General features: G+C 42.2%; 1 protein-coding gene across 1 annotated transcript; it reads right to left on the reverse strand.

The window, feature by feature from the left end:
• Positions 1-405: 405 nt before the first annotated feature.
• st7l (suppression of tumorigenicity 7 like) lies at positions 406-20392 on the reverse strand. Its single transcript, XM_069677660.1, has 15 exons — positions 20222-20392; positions 19705-19787; positions 18389-18548; positions 18247-18301; positions 17982-18097; positions 17686-17764; positions 17392-17480; positions 16392-16492; positions 16155-16269; positions 15968-16040; positions 15691-15793; positions 6171-6321; positions 5707-5799; positions 4789-4928; positions 406-2148 (listed from the first exon to the last, which is right to left on the reverse strand). Exons 1-15 carry the CDS (start codon positions 20388-20390, stop codon positions 2053-2055), a joined length of 1623 nt encoding a protein of 540 aa, XP_069533761.1. The 5' UTR covers positions 20391-20392; the 3' UTR covers positions 406-2052.
• Between the last annotated feature and the right edge of the window lie 634 nt (positions 20393-21026).

Consider the following 21026-nt stretch of genomic DNA (forward strand, 5'->3'; position numbering starts at 1 on the left):
GAAAAACCGATCCTAGAGCAGCCATGTTTTCTACAACTTTGGAGGGACAGTGCAGTGCGGCCACACACGTGGGGGAGGGGCTTAGCCGTTACTCCACTGTCAGCCAATCCCGACTAAGGTCTAACATTTGAATGGCAAAACGGCTTGTTGGTTTCAGGAGGAAGGAGAGGCTCCAAGAAATAATGAAATTAAAATATGTATACAAATTTAAAACGAAACAGACTTATCCAACGTGATTCAAAAACACATTAGAATAATAGAAAACTGATCGCAGAGCTAAAATATGACCCCTTTAAGTCTCCAGTATTTACACATTAATTTAGAGCAGCACTTTTAAAACGATAAAACAAGGTTCTCCAGGACATAAGAACAATAAACATCACAGCAGACAATCGCACTGAAAGAGCAATTTATTGTGAGTTTTGCTTCAAACTCAACCAAGGGTAGTTACATCCATTCAAACATTCTCCTGTCTTCAGCATGTACTCTTACATTTCAGCTGCATGTTTATATGAGACATTTCAAGTGTAACAAATTTAACAAGGCAAATATCACAGACCACAGTGAAAACAGAGCCTTTGCAGTTTAGAGTCGAGCACGGTAGTTGAGAATATAATCCAAATTGTTAAACAAATTGCAACACATGTACGTGTCATTACATCACAACCAGTGACAATGCTTGCCATTCTTACTTGGCTGCTTAAAGCAAATTTGTGGATGATCAGTTATTACGGTTTAAATGACACTAATTGAAGGGATCAATAAGCAGGATTGGCACCAAACTTTTATATTGTAGGTGCAGTAAATACCAGATCGGTGTTTAACTATTGTGACATACTAAAAGGCACTTTGTTAACACATTTTTTATAACATGAAGAAGGAACAGTTGTCATCCTTGGGCTAGGACGCCATACTGTTGAGGCTACTTATTATGTAATACATTTTTACAGGAAGGTATACTTAACATGCCCGCCTAAAAATGTAATAAACCTGTTGTTTGGATGTTGAGGCATATTATCGACCACAACTGGAACATTTTGTAAACTTCTGTTTTTCTGAATGAACTGAGTCATTATGTTATTGATGGATAAAATGCACATTACATTTACAGGCTTGATTACAATTTTGAACCAGGTAGATGAGTTGTTGACAGGTTACTATCAGCCAGTGTTTTTAACTTACACATTACACTAGAGATGAGTACATCTTTCACAGAGGAAACCAAACACTGGCAGTAGAATGAACACGTTTCTGACATGAGTTTTGTGCATCAAGTAGTTTTTATACAGTTTTTCTTTTCATGTCTGTTCATTTGAAAAACATTCTGTCGTGCAATCTGCAGGAATGAGTCACACTATAAGACGATCAGAGATGATCCCGTTTTTATTTCGATGTCGTAAGGGTGGCTGTTGCCCCGGTGATCTAGTGCCGAGGTGTCATGCCATGGTAACAAGTGTTGAACCGCAGAGGCGTTGTATACACTGCAGGCACTTGGAGGCTGTAAATCACAGCTCTGTTTTTATGTTACAGACTTTTAAATCTGCCCTGCTGGATGTCTCCAGGGCGCCGAGGGTTGATACAGGACACATTGGTTCTCATCCAAAATACTCAACGGGATCTTTTTGTTGCTTCTATTTCCTGTTGTCAGTTACAGGCTGGTACAAATAGACAGCGGTTAGAAGAACATCAAGAGTTTTGGTTGTTTTCCTGATTTCAGTGCCTCTCACAAATTTCTTATTAAATTGCCAGGCTTTCTTGGATACTTAAAAACCTCAGGACCAAATGAACGACCCTGTGAAATCATTGCAAATGTTATTCACTAAATGTGGTCTTGGAAAAACACTGGCTGCTGGAACAGTGTGGGAGAGCGTCTTAAGAGTGGTATTGCCGTGTTGATACAACCTCAGCCAACATAATCAGTAACAATGCAGCAAGTGGACAGTAATGCTGAAGACAGGAGAGCAAACACTTTTTGTCCGAGGGTTTGGAGTGGTATTGGGGTGTGTGTGTGTGTGAGTGTGTGTTGTGTGTGTGTGTGTATGTGGGATGGGGTCAGATTCGAGTCAGCTGGTGCCAAAAACTGGACGGCATGAAGCTTTCCATCTTGTCTGCGAAGAAACCCAGGGGTGCAAAGAGTGTGCTGAAGAACTGCAAAGGAGGAAAGGCAGAATGAGTGTTCAGTAAAACCGCTTCCCACCCAGTCTTAGATCATGTTGAAGCAGAACACTTAATAAATCCACACAAGTAAAGTTATCAAGATTTCACTATAATAATATGATGGAACTTAATGAGTATGTCTCATAGAGGTTAGACATGTTCTTATGAACTAAAATCCAGATTAAAAAGAAAAGAGAGAAAAATCAGAAGCTCCCTCTCGCCCATCCCTGGAAGGCACGCAAGCTACTTTTGAAATCAATGGTTAAAAACATTCTTATTTGACTCTTTAGCTTGTTGTGCTGTCGGGAAACAAAACAGGCGTGACGTTAGACGTACTGATTCCACATCCACAGCTGAATATATATTTAAAGACGCTACCCTGACAATCCCCTGAGTGCAGGGAAGAGAAAGCTGAAGGAACATTATATAATTATAATTTTTAATAGTTGTAGAAACAGTGCTGACAGGTCGATATAATTATCGGATTTCAGGGATAAACTTTGTATTAGCCATGATTCACACGTCAACATACTTTTATACATCAAATAAATCATGTTACATCTTTCTGTTTCTCTTTCGGTGTTACTCAAATAAATAAAAACGAAAGCAGAAAAATGATTTTAAAAAAGACAGAATTGGCAAAAGGCAAGCGAAACCTGAAACTGAATAATGATCATTCGTTAAAATTGATTTATGATATTAACAACAAGAGCGAAGAGCCGTGTTAGATAACTGTATATGCTCCTGTAGTAGGCTAATATGCTAATATGACCATAAACAATAATGTAATGTTTAAAGGAATGATCTGGAATATTTTCATGTAAATAAATGTCTGTAAGTCTCTCTCTCTCTCTGAATGAGGTAACACATGGTGACTGAGCCTGTGGCCCACTGATGAAAGCCTTTGCATTTGCAGTATATAGTATTATTATGGGCTGGGTGTCTGTGGCGGCGCCCAGTTAGTGACGCGTTTTCCATCAGCCAGCAGTGGTTGGTCTGCCAGAGAGGGTAGGCGGAGCTAAGCGGCTGCTTTTCCGCTCTCTGCAAGTGTTGCGAGTAAACAGTAATCTACTATGGCTGAACAAACAAAGAAAAGATGGATGACTACAGATACAACTTCAACAAGAAGTGAAAATCCAAAGAAGAAGAAACAAACTCGACGCTCAGATGAAGCAAACAGTCTGTCAAACAGTCAAATTACTGTTCATTGCCAAAGAGAACAACTTATAACGTATTTAAGCCACTAACATCATGTCCCTTAGAAAAAGATCACCCTGGACAAAGAGCACAACACTATATAGGATAATGTAATGCCATGGCATTCTAACCAATCCATTATCCTGAGCTCTCACAGGAGGCGACAGCACTCTGGAGTCTAAACAGGCTTATAATGGGGAGAAAAACAATCGATCCAACACTGTTGATAAATAATGAAAATAATGTTGTACTTTTTTACATTATAAAAAAGTAATGTGTTGTAGTAGCATATTAATAGTCAATTCTCCTGAAAAATTAGAACCCAGATGGAGCAACTCAACCTCTCTTTCATGATTACCAGCAGGCCATATATCCACCTACATCTAACCATTAGGTTCCAGCTTATACAGTATATAAAGTATGTGTATATTAGAAGATTTAAACGCACATGTGGGTGATTAAAGTAAGCTAGTATCAGTGAAATGCCCTCTAAAATATTAAAATATGGTTTCCCTCTTAAAATACTTGAGGTGTGCTTGATACACTTGACACTTTTATAGTCTCATAAGTGGACGATCAGCCAGGCCAGACAAGTGCAAATCAAGTACTCCTCTAATCCCATTTAATAAATGAAACGTATTCAGCTCCTCTGCTGTACACGTCTGGTTTCCATAAATAAAGAGAAGGCAAACAGCCACCAGCACCACCGCTGTCTTGCCTTGCTTGGATCTTCTGTTCGAGTGCAGCGAATTCAGGGGAATCTGTTTTTCCTCAGCGAGGACCTCTGTGTTCCTCCCTCAATGCTTTTCATGCACTCCATCTGAGCATTACACAAACCAGGCTCGCTGGAGCTGCTGTAAAAATCCTATCTGCACTCAATCTTTCCCATAACAAAAGGAAGAGCACTAGATGTTCTGTGCGGCCTTGTTTTTGCTACGAGTCGATGTCGAGGCCGGCCCTAATAAACAGCATGACCATAAACAAAGGATTAGCCAGAGGAGGGAGTTTGCCAGACTGGCTAAAAACAGACAACACAACACTTCTGTGACACATAAACAGTAACAGAAAGGCCATGCACGCATTTGAAGTTTCTAAATCGTTTAGGCTGTAACCTATTTTGGCTATGATGATAAACATTATTCAGCTGTGATCACTGATAGCTTAACTTGGATTACAGCTTGTTTTGGCGGGAAACACAGACTTTACAGGCCTACGATTCCCATGAGCCTCCAGTGTTACTGACAGTGATGGAAGCCAGTGATTACTGGAAGGGTCAAAAGATTCAGATTCCAAACATGCATTTAAAACAGATATGAAAAAAAGCGAACAGCAGCCAATTTACACACGTCCTCTTTCAACTTCTTGTAACAATTAAATAAATGGACTATCAGGATTAACTGTTGAACAATTGAGACTTGTAGTTAAAGCACTTACTGCTTTGGCAAAGACACCCATGAGCTCAGGGAACTGATGTGTGAGCATGGCCAGCATGGCAGTGAAGGAGCAAAGGCCTGCTGTGAAGAGGATGAAGAAGGGAAGCTCTTTCTTTGGGTACACAGACACCTCGTGGAACGCTGCAGTCAAAACGACAACAGTCAGAGAACAGAGCTACACACAAGCAGTGCAGATAAACAAGGCAGACATAGGGTTTAAATGGTGAGATAATGATTACCGTAAAATCTGGGATACAAGTCGCAGTCTGTTTTTGGGGGTATCCCGGAGGGAAAAAGGTTTTCTGTAGCTATTTATTAATATAATAATGTGTATGCAAGTTATTTCAACACTATTTCAGTTTATTTTCATTTAAAAAACATTCAAAACACTCACAAATTACAGCCTACCATCTGTTTTCGCCATGTCGAGTTTGCAATCTTGGTAGCTACCCGTGCTGCAGCTAGCGGTAGCTAGCAGCTTACGCTAACGTTGAATGTTGTGAAGATGGCGGCTGACTGTGCATGTCCGTGACGAAGCGTTAGCGACACTTAAGTCTGTTTTCCTCACTGTTTGAAGCGCTGTGACATATTGTAAATAAGAGACGTTGTAGCGGCTTGGACCTGGAAACAGTTCAATGCGGAGGTGTGACGTCACCACTTAACAACCGACAACGTTAGCGAGATTGTAGCGCCACCGTCTGGGTAAACAATAACATGACACAATAACATCCCTCTCTCTCGATTTTATACTGGTATATTGGTCGCACTGGTACATACGACACAGCCCACTTTTTAGATGTTAATGTTTTTAAATGTATTAAAAGTGCGTCTCATATACAGAATTTACGGTAATTACCAAGTAAGACTTTAGGCAATCGTGCGTTTATAGACTGTATGAAGGTTTGGCTGATGTACTCACAGGGCAGAAGTTCCCTATCTGCTGTTTCTGTGCATCCTGGGTAGGGGTAAAACAGGTGACCCTTCTCCAGTGGGTAGGGAATTATCCGGAAGGCTGCAAAGGCAGACAAATAGAAAGTTACCAAATATGACTTTACAGTAAGAAGTGAAACAATTGTATCATCACCGGCTGTTTAAACAAATCATCTTGGTAGCCAAAATATTAAACACAGTGACAAGACGCTAACATCTGAATGAAATATAACAATAACAATCTTCCTGCGCTTCATTGCAGACATGATCTCATCCTTGTATAATCACAGGAAGAGTATTTGTGGGTGTTCTAAGCATAGATGACCTATGACACAACAAACAAAGCAAAGAGCAGCATGCAGGGAAATATCCTCGTTTGAAATGTCCGGCTCCATTAACTGGAACTTCCCAGTAGTATTTAGTATAGTAATAGAAAAGAAGTGCGATACGTACTGCCCTCCCATGTGCAGTGTAGTAAGTTTAAGGCTCCCTCTGCCCTCTTCCAGTGCTGCAGGTGGAAGAAAGCGTATGCCACTGCCTCGCTGTCACCCCTCTTCAAGATGTGCTCTGGAGGCAGGATCAGGCTCTTCATCTCCAACAAGTACTGAACACAGGAAGAGGAAGAAACACGAGACGTCTGGTAAGCTAACACAGTCCCTTGTTGCTTTTGCCTCCTGAAATTGGAGCAGATTGACTGTCTAGTACAGGTGCACTTCATCCTGCTGTCAAAAACCTGCGATAATACGATGTGATTAATGTCTACAAGTCTGAAGGCTGAATATTTGTGCACAATGTGGCTGTGCAATGTGCTACCAGCTTGTGAATGCTTGTTTGTTATAACTCTGATTTTATGGCAAATCAAATCTTCGTTCTTGCAACATCAATCAGTTGGATTCTTTTGGAGAGATTTGTTGCATGCCATCCTACAGAGCAGAACTACAACTAAAATACAAGTGAGCATTCTCTGTGCTGGATCTGAAGTAGAAAAATAAATCTGCAGATGTAAGTTTGGTTTAAAAACGTCTGCCCCCTGTGGTTAGAAATCAATTTGTGCAGCTTTAATAGTTTCATTATCATCTCCATGTTTCTCCATCTGCACTCCACATATTCTTTTCTGTTGTGTAATTCCCTCTGGTTAACTCCCTGCAGACTGGAGACATATTTTCTTCATGTGAGGTATTTGTTGACAGCCTTATTTTGCAATTGTTCAAGGTGGGGGGGAAACGCTTTCCAAAGTGCTCTGAGAGTGTGTTATTGTTACAGTACAGTACATTCATTCCACGGATGTGTAACATCCCCGCCTACCCCTCCTCTCCTTCCCTACTGTGTAAGATTGTCCCGGCGAGTCAGTCGGTTCACTGTGCTGACAGAGTTACGACCTATAGAACAGCTCAGGTTTTCTAAAATAACAAGGAACAAGCATCGCCACATAACTAAGTACACTGTACACTGCCTTTGTGCAATAAACATCTTTAACTAGGCCTAGCTGTGTCCATAGATAGGATGGTAATAGGTTTACAGTCACTTTGATGAACCTGCCACTCTATGTACTTTATGTCTGTGGTGCCCAGTGTGGCAGGGGTCTGTGTTAAACAAAACCCATGTGCAGGGTTGGGGCCCCCTGGGCTGGATTCCCAGGCGGCCAGCTTCACAGCGCTGTGGATCTCAGACTGACACTTTGGGAAGGTTACCCCACAGCTAATCCCGTCTAATCCCTTCCATGGTCACAGGCTCAGCCAGCCATCCATCCATCTAACCAGCCAGACCGTGCTGCTTCACCCATCTCCCCCTGCCTTACCCTCTTTCCCCACTTGTGCCCTCATGATTACAGTCTGCCCAGGCTCTCCAACCTGGCTCATCCTTGTCTGTCTTTCTCCGACCCTCCTTCACGCTCCTTTAGCCTGCGAGATGTGAGCCAAATCCCAAGCAACAGGACTGAGACTGTTTATCTGCCTCACTTGGAGTTACATATCTAAACTCTCTGATGGATTGCAGTTAAATCTGGTGCAAACAAACATGTTCCAAGGCTTTAATAACATATCTTATAGGCGGCTGTGGCTCAGTGGTAGAGTCGGTCGTCCCTCAATCAGGAGGTTGGTGGTTCGATCCCCGACTGCTACAGTCACCTGTTGAAGTGTCCTTGGGCAAGACTCAGGTTTCACTCCAATACCCAGCTCAGGAAAAGGATGTCTAGGCCAGGTTAGCCTTAATCTTGTATCTGAGTAACTGCTGGCTAGTTAGTGTCTTTAGGTGATGGTTTCCGAGATTGTAATAAGTGAGCTCCTTGAGCTCCCTTCAATTAACACTTGGGTTGAGCTACCTGAGCAAACCTATTCATTACTGTGATTAGCAGCATCCTCTCCTCTCTCTTCACTGCCTCATATTCCTGCACAGTCTTGGTGACTGATGGTTAACAACTTTGCGCCTCTCATGACAATGACGCGATCCACCTCCACTGTTCTTCACCCAATAATCCACTGTCCTCCTCCGCATAGGCTCTGCTTCCTCTGTTTCATGGCTGCACTATAGCTTTATCTTGCTAAACCTCGAAGTGGGTAAATGTTCAAGCAGGCACACAACCACCTAACAGGTGTAAACACTCTTTCTCCTTGTCACTCAGACATTACAGTAAACTGTCCTTCATCCAGCCTCTTCTCTCTCCATCCTAAAATAAAGGATCTGTAGCCGAGACACCCAGAAGCTGCTTGTTTGCCCTCCTCACTTATCCTGTCTGACTTGCTTAAATCAGCCTCTCTCTGCTCCAACAAGCCGTTTGACTGTCCGCCTTCATCCTCCTCACCATGTCGGTCTGCTTTCGTCTGAGCACTGCTCTTTTACCGTTCTCTAGGCAGCCAGCCAGATCAAGAGCTAACCTACGACTTCTCTGCTGTAGAGCACAACACAACTGCCATAAGTGATAAAATACAATACATTTAATGTTGTGTAACACCTGAGGACCAGCAGGAAGCATCACAGCACGAGTAGGAAGGCTCGCATCATTTGGGTCCAATCTTAAAGTCCAACAATTTGACGATCTGTAAGTGAGCCGATCTTTTTGTATCAACCTGCATGTTTTGATAGTAAACATTTTCAGAGTGGTAGCCTCTTTACATGGGGCGCCTGTTCTAACCACTGAGCTAAACCAGCGCACCGTCGTTTTTAATTATATAGATTCAATGGATCCCAGTGAAAACCTTTTGAACAATGAACATTGAGGGCTCATCCTCTGACCTGCATTGCTCTGTAAACAGTGATGCAGCCAAAAAGTGCTCAATTGATTCTAATCGTTGACTTGAAGGAGGCAGCCCGAAATATTCTGACATACTTCTACGTTCATATTCGCCTGCTTCTGATAATGAATGAACGGTGTATGGCACCCATGTAGTTCTGCGTCCTCTGTGTTTTAAGATTAACCATTTAGAGAGGCCGGCTGCTCAGCTGTCCTTCCTCGCATGCCATGGCATTAGACCTGGTGACACCTCAGTCCTCTGTGCGGCCTGCCTTCCCTCCCCCCTCCCCTCATTCTTGTTCTCCGGTCTGCTTCTCCACTCCCTGTCGCCTCTTTGATGAAGGGATTGAGTTTCATGTGTTCTCCTTTTATCCCTGGGCAGTCATAAGCCCAGAGCATAACTCATAAGCTGCCTTCTGATTCTAATCTGCGGCGCTTTGCCTCGCACAATGGGACACACAGGGGCAACAATGACATCAGCCCTGTAGCTGCTCTATCAGGGTCAGACAAACACATGTGTACAGTGAGAGACCGTAAAGGCAAACAGGTGTAGGGGTTAGACACACAAACATAGATTAAGAATTTCGTACAGTCAGTAAACACCACTGCTAGCTACTCCAGCCTCTACGGAGGGAGGCAGCAGAAAACTAAAAGGATTTATACAAAAGAGGGCTGGGATGAGGCGAATCCTTACTGCCCCCTTCACTGTGTCTGAATCAAACCTCATCAATCTTAATTCAAGACAAACCCAGGGCTGTTACTCGGTCTCAATTTACAAACCAAAAAGCCAATTTCAAAGGTAAACTAAGCAAAGGTCGGCATTTCTGACCATTGACAGGCAATCTAGATGAAAACATGTCAGCCAGAATGGGGTGAGATGAGAAACGGCCTTCTAAAGTGGAGTAAACTAGCAGGCTAGATGGGCTCGGGTCGCCCAGGCCGCTTCCAAATGAACCAAAGTGGTTGTAAACGTAAATGCACAGCAGACTCAGATAGCAGGAACACTTGATCAGCTATCCAAGCATCCAGCAAACTGACTGCTTCTTAACCACTCGCTGCTAGAGAAGCTGATTGGAATGGACAGGCTGATGGAGGAAAAGGTGGTGCAGGAGGTGGATTAATGAAGAAGGACAAGAAGATGAGGAGGAGAGGAACATAGAAGGGAACAAAGGGGAGGAGAAGGAGGTAAGTAGGGGCACGATGAGGAGAGACGTAGAGGGAGCGGGGTCATGAGGAAGGAGGGCAAACAGACTGAAGCGTGTGTGCGTGGATGTGGGTTTATTGTGTGTAGCTTTTGGAGCAGTTTGAGTAAGCTCATGTGATGTAGCGTAGCATGATATTCATTCATATATAAGCTCATTGGCATGCTTGATAACACAGCCACACACTTAACGCTTGACCCGACATTGTTCCTTAATAAATCCACGTGTTTAATTTGGCAGAGTCCACTGGGCAGCTGATTTTCTCTTGATGTTAGAAATGTCCTGTTCACACAGAAACACACACCAGAAACATTTTCCACTTTTGTCCAGAGACCAAACTGTCTTTCTTCCTGTCACAAGTAAATGTATCTAATCTAACTTGTATACTGATGATAATGGTCGGGATGTATACGAAGATAAAACATCCACATGGACTCAGATTTAGCAAAGCTGCTCCTCCTGTTTGCTCCAGTTCACTGCTACACTGGTATCTGGTAAGGCCTCTCTATAGAAACACAAACATACACAATGGGCTTTGTTATGGAGTCATCTTGGTCGCACCTCCTGAAGCTTTACACAGTAATAGAGTTTACTCATTAATACGAGGGTGGAAATGGCACCTTCATGATGTAGGAGGTACGTAACAAACATATTGGACTCTGTCTGTCAGTGGGGCTGTAATAGCAGGTCAAATGGATTTCATTTGTCTGGAGGCTGCAGCTTGGAATAGTTGAATCTTGGTAATTATTCGTGTTTGTTTTCTTGCCCAGAGATCGATGACAAACCTGACACCACGCTCACGTCTGTACAGTGAACATGAAGCTACTGCCAGGTTAGCTGTTTATGCTCAGCATGAATACTGGAAGCGCTAAGAAGTGGTTAGCTTGCCTCTGGCAAAGGTCACCAATTGCTGCACCCATTGGTTTTTGTCTGACAACGAGTTAGCCTCTGGGTTTCATGGGTAAAGACTCCAGGCCTGAAGAGTAGCCAGAGGATGTCCGGATAATTGATCCTGGATATCTGGGTCCAGACTTTCTTCTCTGTGCACTTAAAGATTTACGTCTTAATTGTCATTGTGTAAAACAACGAAACAGTGAGGCACCTCCCTGAGCTGCGCAGAGCAGAATAAGACAAGATGAAATATAACTGTTCATCATCCTGAAGCTTTGTGCTCTGATGGACTTGTATGTCCTGCCTGAGGGCAAAAGGTCAAACAGGTGATGAGCTGGATCTGATTGGTCAGTGATGATGCTGTGTGACCGGCGAAGGCAGCGGGTGGTGTAGATGGTGGTGATGTCTGGCAGCTGGGTACCAATGTTTGTCCCATCAGGTTTTAGTTTTGTTTATATTATTATTGTTCTTGTCTTTGTTTTAAGTCTGACAACTTGGGGTGCGAGAATGCCGATTTTTTTTATTACGTCTGGTTTTTTTACTACCTTGTTTTAGCCTGTAGCACTTTGAGTTATTTTTCTAAATGTAAAGTGCGTTACAAATAAAATCATAATTATTATTATTATTATTGTTATTATTATCGAGTGTTATCATCAATGCAGATATCTGCTCATAGAGGTTGATAGAACTCTAAACCTTTCAGACAGTGGACAGTTGGTTCTAAGATGAGGGCTGGATTTAACGCGGCAGTGAGGGAGACATGCCTGGACTTGTTTACTGCACCTACTGCGGAGACATCAGTGAGCGCCCGTGTGTGCCTCCATGAATAAGTTAGCTTTGCACTGATGTTTATGATACTCTCTGTTAGCGTCGGCTTTTGCTGCGAGTGTATTTTCAGCGCGTTGTTATACAGTACGCCTTTCCCTGTAACTCTCGTGTGGCTTTGTTCTTCACGCTGTGAGATCTCGTGGCCAAATCTTGCGCAAGTTGAAGCCCAGTTCGTTTATCAAAACACTGAGGCAGATGTTCTAAAAATCTGAACTGGAAAAAACTTTAATAAGCTGTTTTATTCATACAATTGTTAATATTGTGCTGACTGCTGTGTGTTTGTCACGGAAAACAAAAAGTACATGATGTAGCTTATTTGGGGTTATTTCTTATTGTAAACATTAAACATTTTGATAATCGATATAGAACTGAATCAGGACCTTGTGAATCTGAATCTAATCGAATTGAGAAATCCATATCGACATGCAGCCCTATTCAAGGTTGCCTTTGGGCCACTGTTTTCTTGCATTCAGCCAAAGTTCAACTTCATTGGTTTTTTCTACTCAGACTACAAACAAACACCAGAACAATTCCAACAACACAAATCTACCAAACAGCACCAAACAACAAATATCTGTTTATAAAGATAACATGTTACAGTGTTGGTTTAAGTAAAACTGAAAGAAGTGTAAAAACATTAGTTTTAAAGGGTTACGTGCCACAATCAAAAAGAACAAAACTTTAACTTTTGTTCTCGTCTTTGTGCTAAACTAAGCTAACAGGCTAACAGGCTGCTAATGTGTGCTTTGTAATTAGCATGCGGACGTAAGATTGGAATCAATGTTCTCATCTCACGCTCGTCAAAAGCTGATAACTGTTTGCCAAAATGTCGAAATATTCCTTTAACTGATTATTACATCATGTTAAGCTGTCATCAATGTTTATAACATTGTCAGTTACAAGGGGCTAATTAGAATGAGCCCCGCCTTTTCAGTCTGTTAGTGTCAGCTGTCATCAACTCATGTGACACTTTGATAGAACTCTAATAACCTGTGATTATTAGCTGATGTAATTTATGACATTGTATAAATAACTTGGTTTATCAAATGATCCTAATACATGAACGTCTGATGAATGTATTCAATAGTTAAAGTTTAGTTTCTTGTTAAATACGAACCCCAGCCAAAGCATGCACACATTTCTACACTATGTCTGAAACTGGAGTCAAACCTGCACTTGAGAACTTAATTAGGCTTCAGGGAACTTTTCGGAAAAGCCCTTACAGATCCTCTTTGAGGGGCAACAGGTCCACCCGTGTCTATAAAGGCCACAGCCACAGGTGCAGTCATCATTCAGACGTGTCAGACAACACAAAGCAACAATCCCCCTCCTTTAATCCCCACAGATGCCAGTCAAATACTGAAACATGAACCGACCAATAATCATCTGTGAAAGGTGTGCAACTAATTTCAGGTATTTAAGCTATTCACATAAACTCACACAAGTCATTTGGATGAAGTTGGCAGTGGTGACAAACATCAGACTCCCCGTTTGGCTCGCACGGGGGATGATTGGGGATGAGGGAACATGAGAGGATAAGAAACAGGATGAGGGTCAGGTGATGAGAGGACAGAGAGCGGCTGCCTCTGGGCACAGTGGAGAGGGACACGTTGGAAAGACACTGAAGATGAGGGCGCTCACTTAAAAATGAAAGGCTGGATCAAAGTGCTGACGTGCACCCCCACACACACGCTCCCCACACACACACACACACACACACACACACACACACACACACACACACACACACACACACACACACACACACACACACACACACACACACACACACACACACACATTCTCTGTCTCTCTCCCAGAGTCCATGAGATGAAACAACAGCACACTACAAAGGCGAGACTGAGACAAAACTCTGCTGCAACTGCTTGTGTATGACTCTGTGTGTGTGACATCTAATCCTGTGGGAACTGATGTGAGAGGCCAGAGAGATCCAGGTGTAGTCCGGTGTTCTCCCTGGTTCAGCTGTGTTTTAAATACCTGCACAAAGACATGATTCTAATCATACAGCAATGGCTTGTTCCAGCAGTTTATGATGAGCCCAAATATACCTATCCAGCATACCAAAGTGTCCCGTTTAACTGTGTTGTGTTGCTAAATGATGAAGTATCACCAACATGAATGATAAAGAGAAAAAGTCGGTAAACACGGATAGAAAGCAAGTTTGAAGGTGTAAATCTGACAGATTGAATGTCTGTGTTTAGACCTACACTGACACCTGCTGGTGAGCTCGTGTATACACCATGTATTGAATGTAGGCTGCTGAACTGATGCACAACCTTTACTGAGTTTGGTTTGTCCCACAGAGTTGACGGCCTGTCTGCTGTGCAGGTTTGTTCTGCGTGAGCTCTGCACACATGCCTGTCATGTGACAATTGAATGAACTGTTGTCGTGGCCTCCTGAGACCCGAGCTTTTGTTTGGTATGCATTTTTAATTTCTCCTACCCTTTTGGGATTAACAGGACCTAATAAGTACGAAACCTAAGAATTGTCTTTGTGTTACACTGGAAAAGTCCTCATGTGAGCACCTTGTCGTAGCGGTGTTGTAGCTTGTTGCTGTTGATAAAATTAGTTAAATTTGTCTGTCGTATCGAGCTACTACTGTTCATACGCATTAAATAAACAAGTTTCAATCACAAAATCTGAAGAGGTTTTGTACCTGGTAGATTTTTCTGTAGAGACCGACTGTAACACATGTTGGTCGGGATCACGGCCATCTTGAATGTACACCGATCAGTGTAATGTGCTTTTGTGACCAAAGTGTCCATAAATGAGACCAACGGGTCTAAGTTTCGCTACATTAAATATGATGGTGCTGTGAAGCCAAAATGTAATGTCCCCGTATGAGGACGCAGGGTCTCAGGAGGTTGTCAGATAGTTTAATGCATGAAGTCTGTCACCGGTGTTATTACAAATTGAATGAGGCCGGCTGACCAGGCAGAAGAACAGTAAAATGGAGATTTGTAGAAGACGAGCGAAAAGGCATTAGGGTGAGGTGTGGATGGCGAGAGAAAGAAAGGTGTAATTTCCAACAAATTAATTCAGGAGTCTAACAGAGACCATCCAGTTATTCATTTAAGTAGAATTTCATACAGATTGATGTTGTTATGTCACATGTAAGAGAGGTTTATCAGGGTGACTGAGTTACTGTCAAGGAGAGCCTCATTCTTTTGAGCACATTTTTAAGTGATTAACGAGCAACCATTACAGGGAATCTACACAGGCAACGTATCTGAAGCGTGTTTTTGACACGCGTGTGCCGGGACAGAACGCTCCAATGTTATTCGATGCTGCACGCAAGGCGGGCGTAATACGTGAGTAACTTTCTGCTGCTCCGTTCGTTTTACGCGTCACGTCTATTTCTCCTCAGTGAAACGTAGAAAGCCACTGACGGCTCTGTAAATACACGCCCACAACCAAGGACTCCATGTTAAACAATGGGGTCTCTTCATTCTGGCTAACTTTGATTACAGTTTCCTTTTGAAGTTTTTGATGAGCAGGCGAGATTAATAAGAAGGAGCAATGAATCTGTACATGTCCTCAACATCTGGGTAAACCAATCCTATTCATTCATTCTCATTTGATCGTCTATAAGTCGGTTGCACAGTTTTCTTCTTCTACTGTTTACAGCAGACTGCACACTTTTTGGCATCACAGCCGCTGCCTCTCCCCGACCCCTACTCATGGCCAGGAACCACAACAACCATTGGCTGACTTTGAGACTCATCTTTGCTGCAGTCACAGCCGCTACAGGGTCGGTGTTGATTGCCAGTCTATGTGACACTTATAAGTGTAATGACTGACCTTTGGCACATGTGGATTGAACTCGACCGCTCTGTGTATGGCCTCTACAGCATTCATTTCTGCTGTGCTGAGCCCTCGCCTCGATGCGGCCTCTGGAGAGAACCTGAGAGAAAAACGCCTCACGTGAAAACGCTGCTCACAATGTAAGGACTGTTTGCTCTTCTTACTGCAGCCATTTAAAACAGGTTACGTTGGTTATCTTTAGGAGGCACTGCTGTTGAATGGTATGCAAGGTTCAGCTGATATTTATAACAATACCTGCTGAAAGGAAACGTACTTATCTGATACAGCCCGTGCTTTCAACAGCGCAGATGTGTAGCATATCGTGGCTGATTTTGGCAAGCTGATGTCTGCAAAGGAAGAAGAAGTATATTTTCAAGACTCACTTCATTGCACTGAGCTAATTTCTGTCCACACATACAACTGTGACTTTACAGGATATTCTTCACTGAGTTCAGTCTTACCATCATATTTGGCGAGAACTGCTTGGACATCAGCGTATGCCTGAAGCTCTAGAAGTGCCTCCAAGAGGTTTTCATGTATATTTAACATTCCTAATAGTGGGAACTCCTTCATTAACTGTGAAGAGAAATTACCACACATTAACAAACTACTTGTTCGTCCTGATATGTCGCCATTGTTTTGAGTACAGTAAACATTTTGCTCCAGTTGCAGGAGTTATTCCACAAACAGAAACTTACATCTCTCATCATTTTTACTGCTTCTTTAATGCGTCCCAGCTTCCGCGCACACATGGCCAGTCTGCGTTTAATGTATACCAGTAAGTTGATATCTTTTCCAGCTGTGGATGGCAAACAGAAAATATGTGACATTTCATAAAACTTTCATCAGTGTACACTGCATTTTGTGGTCTGGTGTAAAGGAAAGGCACTGATAGGATATTGCACTTAGGATAACATCAGGTGGGGGGTTACAGGTGCAGTTCGTCGTCGGCTATAGTGTGACAATGATGAAGTCTCTAGGGACTGTGGCGTGTAGCCGGCAGTTAGCGATAAATTACTTCCTTTTCCGCGTGCTGCAACAGTTTTTGTTGTGACTGACTTTAATTAACAGGTCTTAACTTCGCCGAAATGTCAACATCATGATGCAGATTTGTACAAAGTCGAAATGAAGCTTTGTCAAACTACTTTTAAGATGCTCGTTTGTTTAACGGAGGTCGGATCAATCATTTCTGATGCATTCGAGGAAGTCGGGAAATCTAAACGGCTTTTGTGACACAGCGTCAGGGAATTTATCTCAAGTTGAATTTTAGATCTTGAACAGATTGTTAGCTGTTAGCATGCAGGTGTCTGTTTATAGAGATTTTTAAGAAGCTAAATCGTCGTCAGATAGCCGCTGACGGGAGTCGGGATGTCATTACGGCGCGTTACGCTCCGCCTCCTGCATATGCCGCAGCCTGCTGATACGTGATTGGTCAATATTACTCTGACTACAAGCGAAGTACCAGAAACCAGAACACAAACGGAAACCAGAACAGTTGCCGTCCCTAAAATCCTCGTCCCTGCCTAGATGATAACCACCCTCACCTGGGATGTAGAGCTGCACAGTACTGCATTCTGAGGTGGTGCCCTGCGCGGGGTCTGGCAGGGCATGTGTCATAAGCAGTATCAAAAGTGGGTGTAGTTACTCCTTAGTCATTAGCTACTGTGTCTCAGTGTTCACAATGGATACATAGTTTACCTATAGTTAGTGCTTTTTTGAAGAGGCGCTCAGCTTCTGTGATGGTTGTGGCTTCTTCTTCTGCGAGGAGCACGTACGCTGCTGCACATCTGCACACACACAAACACAAACATGTGTTACAGACAAAAGGACGGATTTTAAACAGCCTCACCTCATGATATATATGTTTTCATACACACGGAGACACCAGTTATGTTCGTGTATAAAGCAATATTTTGTTGACGGAACCCATAAAGCCAAAAGGATAAGGATAAGATACAGTTTTGAAGGAGATAATTAGGAACAGTGACTCACTCATGGTTCATTTCTATGGCCTGGTAAGCTGCTCTGATCCTGGCCTGAGGATTTCTCTCTCTCCAGGCTTTCTGCATCACTGAAATGAGACGAAGAACTCGAGCTTATTATAGATGCGACCCGACAGTCCTGACATGTTTTGATTGTGAGTCAAAAGCTTCTCAACAAAAAACAAAACAAAAAGCAGTTCATTCAGAAAATGTCCAAAGAACCTGTGAGATCTCGATCTTATTCTTATTCGTTGGTTAAAACACATCACATTTTAAACTGTAGCTTTAGTCTGCGTGTAAACTCACCAGCGTCTTCTGGCCTTAGCTGCGGCGTGTCTCCTGTGAAGAAGGTCTGGTGGTCTTGAGCAGACAGGTTCATATCATAGTATGTTAAGGGTTCCTTCCCTGTTACCCAGGTGTACCTGTGGTGCACAGAGGACAATACGAACTGGTGTGCTGCAGTTTTAACGTCCCACAATGAATCAAATTGAATTGAAGTGTATTATTCATGCATCTTAACGAAGCCTCTATATTTAGCCCTGTTTGAGGCAGTTGTCAGAATCACACCTACCTGTTGTATTCTGCTCCTCTGAACAGATTCAAAGGGTTCCTCCAGACCTTACACTCTAACAAAGGGAAGATATTGTTATTAGAACTAGTAGTATTATGAGTAGTGTTGTTGTTATTATTGTTTGTACTGTATACATATTTACCTGAAACACTGGGCCTGGGCTCTGCCTCTCCGTTAACTGATGCAAACAGACCAGTCGTGGAGCTGCTCTCCACGCCGCCCAGGAGAGGACGCAGGTGGCTCACTGACACTTGTTCAATGAATGAGGTCCCATATTTACGAAAATACCACCACTCAAATATCTGCGGCGGGAACACATATGATGACATGTTTACAGAGAGTATATGAAAGGACAACAATCATGCATTACTCAGGTTACATTCAGACAGCAGACAGAATAGCTCCAGTTGTTTTATCGCTCATATGTGATCAGACAACATGGAGACTGACCTTTGGGCGGCTGTTCTACCTGAGCCTTAATCTGATTCAGATCTGACTTCTTGCAGTGCAGCTTCTGTCTGTCTGTTTCATGCAACATTTTACATCATTCAACATCGACAGTTGTCACAATTCTGAAGTGGGGTTGAGAGATGTATTATGAAGAAGTCTCTGACATCCTAACATTTTTAATGAAATCTGTACCTGTGTGTATCCACACACGCACCCCTCTGTAAAGACGTAGCAGCCCTTGTTCCATAAAACAGTTAGTTCCTCTTCCTCCTCATCTTTTCTCCTCGGTATCATCTGCTCACCGGCTCGCTGGCTTGAGGAACCAGCGAACACTGATTTCAGTGGTCAGCATGTTTACTGCTCTGCGACAGCATGCTTCATCGTGACATCTTTATTATTGTTGTTATTATTACTATAATGACGAGTGTACACTGGAATCTGATTTTGATCTGTTAAAAAAAAAGGATGATTTGAAGAGCACAACAAATACATAGATTTGAGCACTAAGGTTTGAAGTGTGAATGTAGCCTTAATGGTTACTGCTGTCGTGTCACTCTTTTTGCAGGAAGCAGCATAAAAAAAAAGAATCCATGCAACTTCAACTCTGCCTATATTGACTCAAAGAGATTCAAAATGCTCTATTGTACCACCTTCTTTTCTTTTTCCCCTCCATCATCTGTATTCTTCCCATATGAACTTATGATTCTCTGAACTACAACCTTTCTCCACAGTTTATGACTTTACATCCCTGAGTTATAGAAACACCAACCTGGACAAAGAGCTGGTATTAATGTTCCTGGTTGTACTAGAATAATAAGTAAATGTTACAGCCTTGCTTTCAGTAGTAACACTGCCCTATAGGTAGGCTTCCACGCATGTGTCTGATCTTCATTCCATGAATACTAAATTGAAGTTTAGGGTGAGGTTATTGTTGTATCTTCCTAGTTGCCTAAAAGCAAAATTGATCTTGCAAAGAGTGACTCTTAAACCTGAAAAGTGATTACTCACAAGGATGAGTCCAGAGATGAGGGAGGAGGTTCCAGTGAGAGCCACGTAGAACTTGGGAGTCAGTGTATTCAAAAACACTGAGGCTGAAACAAGAAGGAGAAGAGCAGACAGTCGCTGTGAAGTTATTTTCCACTGTTGTGACCATGCAATTAAAATAATCATACAATAAACCGTATCTGACATAATAACATGCAGTCATTGTCAGTGGGTTTTAGTAAAGCAGGGGACATGAAGCCACATACAGTATCTTAATTATATGATACCTGAAGCTGCATACTTGCAATACAACAGTAAACTACTGATTACTACTGCATTAAATACACGCTACTGTTATAAAATATTAAAACGAGGAGCTGGAAATAGATATTCCAAAAGTCGGATTTAGTCTAACGCGACAGTCGGCTCTGTCTGTGTGCCTGTGTCAGTCAAACAACGAACTGTCAAACCAGCAGCTCCCGCTTGCAGCCAGCTAAACCCGAATGCTAACAATAGCTAGCTAGCAGCCGCATTAATTCACCTGAGGTAAGAGTTTCCTGCAGTTTCAGCGGGCTCCACAGCACGTAAATCATGATCAGCACCATGCCGAACCAAATGAAGCACACGTAGGTCCATGACCAAGAGAGCCAGGACTTTAATTTTTCTGTAAATCCGAGAGATTGGGGATTACTGCCAGCGGTGTCCTCCATGTTTCTCCGGATGCCTGTAAACAGTGGAGTCACGTGACCACCAAGTAAAATGACTTCTATTTTGAAATCTCCGCAACAATCTATTTCCGGGTACATAGGAAATATAAATGCATGTTTTGATCACAAATTTCGTTGAGTGCTAGTCTAGTATTAACGAAAAATATTAACAACAAGCAAAATAATGTATTTGTTTAATAAAAAAACGTTTAATTTATAATCTTAAATCAAGGGGTAAACGTTATTATCAATTACAAAATATGCCGTTAAATAATAAAATCATTAACATACGAACAGAAATGAGTTGAGTAGAAGCCTATTAAGGAGAATATTTGAATATTCTTAATCCATTTACTTTTTTATATTACTCCATTTATCATTATAGTAGGTAAATACAGTATTCCTACTAGTTACCTATGACTATACTTATAAGAAACAAAAACATGTTCAGACCATAAATTATTATTTATTATTATTATGTACATCAAACCACCCCCAAGTGAATAAATGAGGTAATATGACCTCCACAAGATAAAGGATCAAAATGCTTCGTATATTCTGAAAAGGCAATTTGCATCATGAGTCATTTTTCTTTTATTTATTTTTATTTTAGTGGTATTTATAATATTTGGTAGCAGG

The sequence above is a fragment of the Semicossyphus pulcher genome, unplaced genomic scaffold (genome assembly GCF_022749685.1).
Source record: "Semicossyphus pulcher isolate SPU_LCO1_2020_fin unplaced genomic scaffold, fSemPul1.0.p SCAF_3, whole genome shotgun sequence".
In the NCBI taxonomy this organism is placed as follows: domain Eukaryota; kingdom Metazoa; phylum Chordata; class Actinopteri; order Labriformes; family Labridae; genus Semicossyphus; species Semicossyphus pulcher.

What these genes read in the sequence shown, in the direction of transcription:
- st7l (XM_069677660.1), bottom strand. Translation starts at nt 20,390, where the DNA reads ATGGAGGACACCGCTGGCAGTAATCCCCAATCTCTCGGATTTACAGAA. An exon ending in GCCCAGGCCCAGTGTTTCAG is followed by an intron (nt 18,302 to 18,388) that starts GTAAATATGTAT and finishes TCCCTTTGTTAG; the next exon opens with AGTGTAAGGTCTGGAGGAAC. An exon ending in GCCATAGAAATGAACCATGA is followed by an intron (nt 17,481 to 17,685) that starts GTGAGTCACTGT and finishes GTGTGTGTGCAG; the next exon opens with ATGTGCAGCAGCGTACGTGC.